Source organism: Dreissena polymorpha, chromosome 2 (assembly GCF_020536995.1).
Source record: "Dreissena polymorpha isolate Duluth1 chromosome 2, UMN_Dpol_1.0, whole genome shotgun sequence".
In the NCBI taxonomy this organism is placed as follows: domain Eukaryota; kingdom Metazoa; phylum Mollusca; class Bivalvia; order Myida; family Dreissenidae; genus Dreissena; species Dreissena polymorpha.
Window position 1 is genome coordinate 57,343,036 of NC_068356.1, and position 11,356 is coordinate 57,354,391.

At 35.2% G+C, this 11,356-nt stretch overlaps 1 protein-coding gene across 1 annotated transcript in view; it reads right to left on the reverse strand.

Annotated features, from left to right (window-relative positions):
- Positions 1-10,232: 10,232 nt before the first annotated feature.
- Positions 10,233-11,356, reverse strand: part of LOC127867170 (uncharacterized) — an 8,023-nt gene continuing 6,899 nt past the window's right edge. Inside the window, exon 6 of the mRNA XM_052408217.1 lies at positions 10,233-11,263. Within this exon, the coding sequence (XP_052264177.1) occupies positions 10,581-11,263 (683 nt within the window). The 3' untranslated portion in view covers positions 10,233-10,580. The remainder of the gene's footprint in view (positions 11,264-11,356) is intronic.

Consider the following 11,356-nt stretch of genomic DNA (forward strand, 5'->3'; position numbering starts at 1 on the left):
AGTTATTTGCTTGATTTGAGATCAACTCAACACAAGTGTTAAACGGTCCGATATTTGATCAGTCTCGCCTTTTGATAGATAGTGTTCCACCCATGTAAAAGTTAGCTGATCAAGGTCGATATTTACTTAAAGGCATTGGGTCTGCATTTGTTTTGAAGTGATTTGTTTTTAATAAACGCTTTGTAGTACAAGACACACGTGCTGTTTTCTTTAACTGTGCGTACTTGTGTATGTTATTGTTTTACAAACGTTTTCTATACACTTACTTACTACCAGTTTTCATCTTGAAATAAACTATCAATCGAGTTAATGACGTTATATTTTGTACCTCATCAACCTATGCTTATCGGGATTAATAGTTACTTTACCCAGTGGACCCTCCCATCCTTCTAAATTGGATAATATATTTCCAAAATTATGGATGCCTAGTATGTTTATTTCTATATTTAGAATATTTAGAATATTTCTTACAGAAAGTCCTTTAAGCAAACTCTGATGAGACGCCGCATCATGCGGCGTCTCATCTGGGTCCACACTGTTTGCCAAGACCTTTTTTCTAGACGCTAGGCATAAATAGGTTAAGGCGAATACGTATTGCTCATCACAGAAATAAAAGACAAAAAAGTAAGAACGTTAAAAATCTGCCAGTTCAGAGTTCAACGACGATTCGAATTATTATTTTTTCGTTAGAACACATTACCGCTTAAGTATCAATACAAGCTGTTTTGTTTTTTTTCGCTTTCTTTTCAATTACTAATTCGTGACGGACATTTGATTGGTGAAATGTATCACGTTACGAAACAATCAGCGCGCACATTGTAACGAAGTAAGCGATACAATCTCTGCTTTGTCGATCGTGAAGTAAAAACTGATTGCTACAAATATTGACCTTTACTGGTCGAATTCACAGAAATAACCAACACGAATCGTGTTCTGCGGTATTTATGTCGGTAACATAGTTTTGTCTGTGTCCACCGATAATTCCCCCTGATACCAACTAGTTGTAAGTCAAAAGTCTACTCACCTAAGTCTAAGTTTCGTTATCTTAATGATTGAAGTGCTCATATTGAAAAAAAACTATGATCCATGTTATAACTGATGGTTTCGTTTACCGAGAGAAATTGATTACGTAAAATACAACAATTGTTTTGTTTACAATAATAAAAACAATGCTCTATGCTTTTACAATAAAGAAATAATTACGTGGCGTTTTGTAAGTTTTTTTGTTGATGACGCAATTTATTCTACCACATGCATCTTAACCGCTGCCCTAATCAACTTATTTGACAGGGAAAAAGCGTGGTATTTGCCATACTGCTGCAAGTTAATGTTGACTCTGTGATAAATAGAATATTTGCTGCTATTAAATTCGTATTCGCGTGTCGTAACTGATTGAACTTGATAAATCGTATTTACTCAACAAACCGATGAGACGGGTTACAAATATGCATACAAGACATTTAACTCGAAAAGAAGTAATTTATTACAAAGGACAAACTATATGAGAACAATCAAGATCGTTATTCAAAAATGAAATTAGCTGATTCATCATCATCATCAACATCATCAACATCATCATCGTCATCGTCATCATCATCATCATCATCATCATCATCATCATCATCATCATCATCATCATCATCATCATCATCATCATCATCATCATCATCATCATCATCATCATCATCATCATCATCATCATCATCATCATCATCATCATCACCATCACCATCATCATCATCATCATCATCATCATCATCATAATCATTATCATCATCATCATAATCAGCCAATCATCATCATCATCACCATCGTCATGTTCTTTATCATTATATATACATGGTTATTCGTACATTCTTTAAAATGAAAGAGACATGACCTTCTAATGATTTGACAATTTTCTGTATGCTTTCTATTAAAAATAAAAATAAACTATTTATAAATCTGTTTTCCCTTAAGTTCTGAATTTCAGCTATTATTTAGTTCTTAACGACACTTTACTTGTTTTCATTTCGAAATAATGTTTTTACAATATTATTATTAAGTGGCACGATTACATTTTTACATTGACCGATTGAGTAAACACAACTACTACTGAAACGCGCTTAGTCTGGTCCACTTGTAGAACATTGTGCTCATAAATACATATTTGTATGAATAATTAACCAAAAGTATATATAAGCTATGAATTTGATTAAAGTACAATAAATACATGCGGTGTTTTGACCGTTTTTCGAACTTTATGAACATGACATAGCGAAAAGCCCTATTTTCGTTTCGCTAATTAGTATTTCTTAAAATGGCTCGCCTTTGTAATCCACTCACAAAGATCGACTTATTTAACATTAGGTGGTAACTAACTAACTATCAGTCCCGTATAGGGAAAATGATTTTAATGCATGAAGTGTCGTATCAGCACAGGCTAATAAGGGATGTAACCAGTCGCCTAAACTGGACTCCCTTTAGACGAAATATAACATGTGAGCGGACAGTGTCGTCCATGAATAGCTTGTGCGGACTGCACGGGCTAATCTTGAATGGCACGTTACCAACATGCATTATTATCAGGCTAACACTAAGTACAATGCAAATTTTTTACACTCATCATAGCTAAGCTATAACCTTTCTGAGTGGTAAACATCATTAACTGTATTCATGTTTGATTGCCTTTCAATCGTCCGCATAGGATATGGTGTCTGCCTAGCGACCGGGAGGTCACGGGTTCGATCCCCACTGTGGGAGCGTTCTTTAGACCCTAAGACTCCAAGAACCGGTTCTAGGTCCAGAAAACGGAATCGAGAGCGTTTCAATAAGCCTGAAGCTTTCGATGCAATCGAGCTCAAATAAATAGATTTAAACTAATCGTCCACATAACATTTATTTTGGAGATATGTTTATCAAAAATGCCTATTGTAGCCATGATGTTAACAAAGAGTCCTATGATATCGCCGGAAGCTGCACGCACAGGGGTTTCTATCTTTAAATGCATATGGCCCTCTTGTTTTCCCGTACTAGCATGCGTAGTCCGCATAGGCGAATCAAGGACGACACTTTCTGCTTGTATGGTATTTTTCGTTTGAAGGAAAATGTCTTCTTTGCGAAAAAAACGTTCAGGTAGAAAATCTAGTCCCTAACTAGCCGTTACGGACATCACAGGCTTATCTCAGACGATACTTCTCGCACATCTCGTTAAATCTCGTTTTCCCAGAGCGTGGCTTATGTGTTAGGTAAAATAAGAAATAATTACGGCTAGCATTTTAGCCTATTTGTGATACATAGGGCACGTGTCAGTATGATACAACCAGAGAAGGTGATCACGTAATTGTGTGATCCTCCTAAGATACTGCGAAGCGAGTAAAGTCGTGATATATAGCGAATATTAATACGAACTAAAGGATATTAAGTTTTTGGCTGATATGGCTGGAACGTAAGTGGCATTTACAAATTAATAAGAGTATTTAAGGGTATTAAACAACAAAAGAATACCTGTCTGGGCATAGACGTCGCTATCTTGATCGTCACGTGATTACCACCCCCTCCCCCTTAAAGCGAGAAAAGTAAGAATTATAATCAATGCAGAGTTATTAAAATACACTCATACGATCTAATTCCATTCAAAACTGTACAGGTCCCAAACTCCATTTTTTAAGTAACGTATTAACAACTATAAAATTTAGTAACGAAATCCGAACGATTTTTTTTCAAATTATGTTTTCAAATCATGTCTGCACAAAGTCATTAAAGTTTTTTATTTGGGACTTAGTTATCAGACTAGTAAACATATAAACACATTTACATATATAAAAAATACAAATGAGTCGCGTTCTCAGAAAACTGGGTTTAAGCATGTGCGTAAAGTGTCGTCCCTGATTAGCCTGTGCGGACTGCACAGGCTAATCTGGGATGACACTTTACACACATGCATTATGCCCAGTTTTCTCAGAACGCGACTCAAATGTTGATTTTTAATGAAAAGACAATTACACGATGTAATTTGAGCACTAAGTAATTGTTTTATCGATTAAATACAAAAAGTAAAAGTTAACCTACTTTGGAGAATAGTTATGACCCAGTCGGCCCATTATAAGCAATATATATCTTTTTGATGATTCTATAGCATTTATAAATTGTAGTGACCAAACCTTATGCAAACCAATCGTAATGGATGATGAAACGGAATTTAAGCAACAATAAGTTGCATGTAATTGAAATTTTCTTGCGCAAAATGACTAATTTTTGCGTTTAAAATACATTTTTTTTTCAAATGACAATGCCATTTCATTTAATATATTATATATATATATATATATATATATATATATATATATATATATATATATATATATATATATATATATATTATAGTATTGCGTAGTTGTATACATTTTGGAAAATTATTGTATTCGCAATACCGACATATGCATGAATATTACTGTTGGTTTCGTCTGTTCTAAGCTATGATGAATTGATTTCTGTTCACTAGACCGGGAGAGAGATACAGAAGTCATGCTGCGCTTGATTTGTGCAGACCGAAGACTGTTCTTGATTGATTTTTATGCAGCATCCGGTTTTGGAAATGTCGCAAATAATCGAACAATATCTAGATAATTGCCGTACATCCATCATATCGATTTTGCTGTTATTGTCTGATTTCACATTTACAATAACAAATAGCGCACTCCAGTCATGAATTTCAATATACTAACTTTAAATGTCATTTGTCCGATACGTGGTTATCTGGAGCCCTTGAGGTAGGAAATCACATAAACATGTTTATTGACTATAATGACAAAAATAAAAAACCTTTTCCGTACGCCGATTACATTACATTCACCGCTGAGTTTGGTTTGGAAAGAAGTCCGTCCCAAGTCGTGTCATTTTAAGTCACATTGTCGCAACCTTCTTGATGTGTATTTATCTCTGTACTGGTTTGAACCATAGCTGAACTACTATTCATCATCTGCATGCACATGTTTATACGAATAATTATCAAGTCTACATGCTCACATATTGTGCTTTTCAAGTGGCATTCACTAGTCCGTGTGAATATTGTTCAAAAGACTACTACCAAGCACTGTCCGCTATAGTAAGAATACTGCATAATTACTATCAGCGTCACACCAGATTTGATAACATTCTAGTTCTTACTAGGAATTTAGAGAAGTAAATGGAGGACAATGCTATTTTCTTATACATCTATCAAAATTTCAATAAGGTCCCTTTTATTTTTCGATAAAACAGCAGAGCTTTCCGTTGCTTCTCTCTAAATACGCGTTCTTCGTCAACATTATGCAATATCACGTACTATGTTAATTTGATTACATTAACAAATTGAGTGTAATGATTCCGACTGGGTACATGGAAAATTAGCGGTGCACGTGTATAAATTTTGTAAATGGGCCGTGCTCTATGAAAAGGGGGTCAAAAGCATGTGCGTTAAGTGTCGTCCCAGATTAGCCTGTGCAGTCCGCATAGTATTTTATGATATGATATTTATGCGAAGAAAGGGGTTCGTTTTAAGACAGAATATTGACTACCGATGAGACCTTGCTGCGTTATTCATGTCCTGAAACGAAAGCGAAGTCGGCTGTTTAGTAGGCACACACCATTCGCCCAAAAATACCAGCGTTCAACTATAAATATGGATTCGTTATGGGCCGTGTTCTGTGAAAAAGGGGTTTAATGCATATGCGTAAAGTTTTGGCTCTCAAAGGCTTATGAGAAACGATACTTTCCGCTTTTATGGTATTTTTCGTTTACAGAAAGTTTCCTCTTACATTAAATCAAGTTTAGACGGAAAGTGTCGTCCCTGATTAGCCTGTGCGGACTGCACAATCTAAGCTGGGATGACACTTTGCGCTCAAGCATCAACCCCCCTTTTTACAGGGCACGGCCCATATGTTTTGTGAACATAGATCGTCAGGGGATGATCCTTCAGTAAAAAAAACAACAGGCGTTCGGCGAATGATTATTATTACCTGATAAAAATTGTAGATGACACAAAATGCAACCAGACAAATTATGTCGCAAATAGACAAATACTTTGATGTGAATGATATACAACGTTGAAGCATCTTCGTATTAACTGACTGTGTGCACCTAGTTATTTTCAAAAGCTGTTACGTGCATACATATGTGTTTTTATTGATTTTCTATAAACGAAACTTAGTAAACGTAATGAATAAACAATTTATTTTATCGTCATTACAATTACAAAGACAGATACAAATAACACGCACTTTCCGAAAACAACAACAACTTGTATTCTGAAAATTCATGTTCATGTATGAATTATTATTGAAAATAGATAAATGTTGTCGGTCAAATGAATTGTTTTTTGTGTTTTAATTGCATTGCTAATTGCCCCCTTACCGTACAGCGGGGGTACATAACAAATTTACCTCACCCTGCACCACTCTCTACTCAATTATCAATCTCGCATATAGATATAGCAAACGCGCGCCTAACAATGGAGTCATTTTTTGTGTCACTACGTTCATTAAGTATTTTTTAATAAATGGCAACGAATCAGCAAATACTCGTCAGATACATATTAACAAACTAATAACTATTTCCTGCGAAAGTAATTTACGGATGGTTTTTATGTTTAGTCAATGATTATTTATAATTCGATATCAATTACAAAGGTGTCGTTAACAGAAGCTTTCTCTAAATATGTGACTGAATAATTTGCGGAAGTTATTTAACGAAAATTGTGGACTAGCCTTGAATTCTGGAATGACGTCACGGTCGCGCTCTGTTTGAAAATAACTGGACGTGGATAATGGTAACAATAACATCAAAAGGTTAAATTGAACACGCATTTTTTTAATAAGACACTGCTTCTTTTAGTTTAGTTAAATATTCACACCTTTTCATTTTCAATCAGCACACACCAGTGTTATGATAGTTTTCATCTGTATAAGAAACATAAATAGACTACAACAGAATTAATGTTTTGATTGACTTAAAGATGATGGTCGTCTTGAATAGTTATTGTCGTATAATGTTCGTCCCACCGTTTGTTTATGTTTATGTGAGCACTGGAACTCTTGATAGAAACCATTGAAGTTCATCAGTAACTATTTAAACTTTTAGTTATATTGTTTTGTCTGTTTATAAATTGTTTACATGTAGTAAGAATTATCGAGAGCGCAAGTTCACTAAATATCCCATTAACATTACCACGCTTTGTTTTATTATTCCCGAAGCGTAAATACGCTTCATTTATTATTACATGAACAACGATTTTGAGAGAGCGAACGTAATAAAATGAAATTGTTTTTTTAACAAGCATAATATATTATCCCATTAAGATAAACACGCTTCATTTAGTATTTATTTGACGAAAAACACGCTTTATGTATTATTCCTTGATCAAAAACACGCTTCATGTAGAATGCCATTAGCAAACGGAATAACGCTGAATTTCAAATGTCACGCTTTTAAGAATGTTTACGCGTTTCCAAAAGAAGAAACCCTGTTGGGAAAACTTAAGTGTTCGGGTCAGTGATTTTCTAATAAATAATGCGTATATTTTATATGTTATGTGACTTGTCAAAACGTGACTCATTCTTTTATTTTTTCATGTAAGGCAATACGTGCATTCAAATGTAATCGTTCCCCTAACAATCCTAATAAAACGGCGTCATATGAAAATGGGCCCTATGCCATATGCGGCCAACGTTGCTTAAGAGCAGCCTGCGCAATCACGCAAGGTCTCGTGGTCTGATTGGCGTACAGTGTAGCTCCTGGCAAGACCAAAACGAATGCGTTAATTGGTCTGGAGCTACTAATGTCGAATAAGACCCATTTTCGCATGACGCGGATCAAATAATACTCAGTACGTTTGTGTACTCTAATATAGCCAATGCCATAGTTAAGTATAGCACTGCACTTTGGTGTTATCGCAACTTCGAAAGTCAACTATTATATATATTAATAAAAATAAGTTGCATTTATATATCATCATGATAGTTCTCCTTTTCCTTTTCCTAATTATCATCAATTTCAGCAGTGTCATGATTATCAATATAATCATCATTAGCAGCAGTGCCAACATCAGCAGCAGTACCAGCATCAGTGGCATGTCACCGAATTTCAGTATTATTATAACCACACTTGCATCATACCCCTGTGATCAAAATCATACTATTGTGTAATTTAAAAATGGACGTGTTCGCAGATGTTCAGATTATTTGAAGTGTGTCATTAAAAGCCTTTAATAGCTAGATTTGAACATCGGTGCTACAGAGCTCCGGTATACAAACAAAGATCTTGGACGACACTGTACGCACATGCCTGGTTTTCTCACAACGCAAATGTAATTAGGTTGCAAGACAATCAACAAGACAGAGTATATTTGCATATACACGTTATTGTTTATAAACGTCAAAGACCTATAAAACAGAAATTTTAAAGGTCTTTGTAAACGTATACGTTTTTCGGATGTTTTTTTTTATAATTTAATTTTTAAATCCATTTATGTGGTAAAAAGACAGTCGGTTAACCGGTTAACCGCTCGAATATCGAAACAGGTTAACCGGTTACGGATTTGCTTAGGTTTGCCATCCCTATATATTATTTTTATTTACAAATCAGGAATAACCCAAGAATGTCAACCGATTCGCGTTTGTAATATTATAAAATTGCATATATTTCCAATACTTACTTATAAACGAAACTGAAATTATTGACAGGTTGTCGTTGAAAACATTTACTATTTCCAACTAATTTAAACCTAATGATTAATACAGACATGTGTTATAGGGGAAACTTTGTGCTCTAAGTAATGACCCCGTTTTATTCACATTTAAGTGTAATTTTGATTGCAATAATTTATTTGAAAACTGCTTAGTAAAAAGTGTATGTTTAACATTCCAAAGCATTAGAAATGAGTGGGTAAATTTTACGACAACCTGCAAATATATTAAATTATTGGATAGAAAATCATTGAATCGAAAACAATCAATATAAATTAACGATGTTTCTTAAAGTGATTACACTTAAAGTCATTATTAAAAAGTGAAAGATTTATTTTGTACTGGCAGTGGGTAATTTGTATAGGGGAATTAACCGCTGCGCAGACATTTCCTGTATAACCGATCAGCGGTTAACTTTCCCATCGATGTATAATTTTCCAAATTAGGATATGCTATCTTCACACGCTGTTAATCAAATTAATGTGTGCAGCGTATAAATACGTATAAGTAGGATTTCTATATGTATACGTCCATTTTGACAAACGCGATTATTTTTAAGTTTTAAAACGCAAAAAAACGGATTTCTACCTTGTAACCACCAGATATATAATCTAATTGGCATAGATAAAATTAAATCTTTAGCCTAGTAAGCAAGTAATGTATTATTTTTCAAACGGTACCGCTTTTAAAACCGAAAGTAGGATTTCTAGACGTGTACGTCAATTTCGACAAGCGCGATTATTTTTAAGTTTTAAAGCGCAAAAAGACGAATTTCAACCTTGTAACCACCTGATATATTATAACTGGCATAAATAAAATATGTTACTTATTTATTCTTAAATTTACCATGCCAAATAAGTTGTGTGGCTTTAACAACATTTTGGCGTACGAATGTGTAAGAATTAAACCATAAAGTTGTGCATCTGAGTTTTCATAGTCACGTTTCATAACATCGAATCAAATTAAATATGAATTAACTTCGCTATGGGAAAACGGGGTTTAATGCATGTGCGGAAAGTATTGTCCGAGATTAGACTGTGCATCTCCCACATGCTGATCAGGGACGACACTTTCCGCTGATACTGGATGGTCTTTTAGAAAATATTACCTTTAAAAGAACAATACCATACACGCGGAAAGTATCGTCAATCATAAGCCTTTGCGGACAGCACAGGCTAATCTGGGACGACAATGTACGCATATTTAATAAGCCCTGTTTTACCAGAGCTCAATTAAAAAAATATTATTGCACATATAGTAGGAACTATATTTTGCCATACGGTGCATAGCTGCGGTGCGTTTTCTGCATTGAACAAGAGCAGCATCACGTCACTTATTCTGTGGTTTGTATAGACGAAGATCCGCTAATATCACGCTATGGTTTGTATATACGAAGATCCGCTAATATCACGCTATGGTTTGTATATACGAAGATCCGCTAATATCACGCTATAATAGGTATGTGTAAATGCCCACGAATTACCGAGTAAGTAAATAAGTTCACGTTTAGATCGAAAAAAACGATAACAATTATCGATACATGTATGTTTTAATGCAAATACATATGAACATATCACTAATTGAGACATTTATGTAATAGCATGCTTAACGTGTATTCACAATATGCTAAATTATTTAGATAAATGTTCAAACTTTTCAAAAATACGACTACATTCTTCCATTAATATTGAAATCATTTTCTATCACTACGCCTGTTACCGTCATCATATTACAACAGTACACAGCAACCAGCACAACAGAGACACTGTGCTTTCTATCCCGCACCCTTCCCCGTCCCATACACTGTCTGAGCGAAACGAGTAAAACCGCATTGGTAGACTGAATTCGAAATGCTCTTCGCACTACACATCCATCTCATCATTCGTCGGTATTATTCGACCGTTTACACACGCACTCATAAGCGCCACGTCGGTAGAACTCAGCCTTTTCTCGCAGCATTTCCGCTTTGAGCTCCGTCAGCTGTCGCTCCTGTTCCCGGCGCGACCGGAAGCTCTCCTGCTCCTCCAGCATGCGCTGCCTGATAAGCCCCGCCTCCAGCTGCAGCTTCTCCACTTCCGCGCGCAATCTTTTGCGTTCCCAGAGAACCAAATAATTCGGAGAATTCTGCGAAGATACTCCTTTTTTCTTCCTTTTATCTAAAGCGCACATGCCTCCACCATTTACATCGGTTCGTCGTTTATTTATTTCAATATTACTAATTGTTCCTATATTAGAAGCAGGGCTGTTAAATGTATAATTGTAATCACGTGATATGAGGTCAATGTCACTTACGTCACAATTTAATATCCTTGTTAGAATATGCTGACCATCGCTGTTCCCATTTTCGACGTGCGTTGAGACGGAGGGATGTTTAAACTTAATTTGACTCAGAGTCGGAACACATGTAACTTGTTCAGGTTGTGTTTTTAAACCGGAATTTTTAGTTGTGGTTCCCGGCTCGGATTTTATGAGTTTGGCGGCTCTTGCGTTATCCTCACTGTCTGCCATGCGTTTGTTGTTTGTGTGAAGACTGGTAGGAGTTTTGCGTGAATAGTCGTAACCTAAACAAAAATGTCTTACTATTTAATACATTTCATTAATGTATTCAAAGAAGTTTAAAGAACTGTAATTGAAATCATATAACCACAATAAGA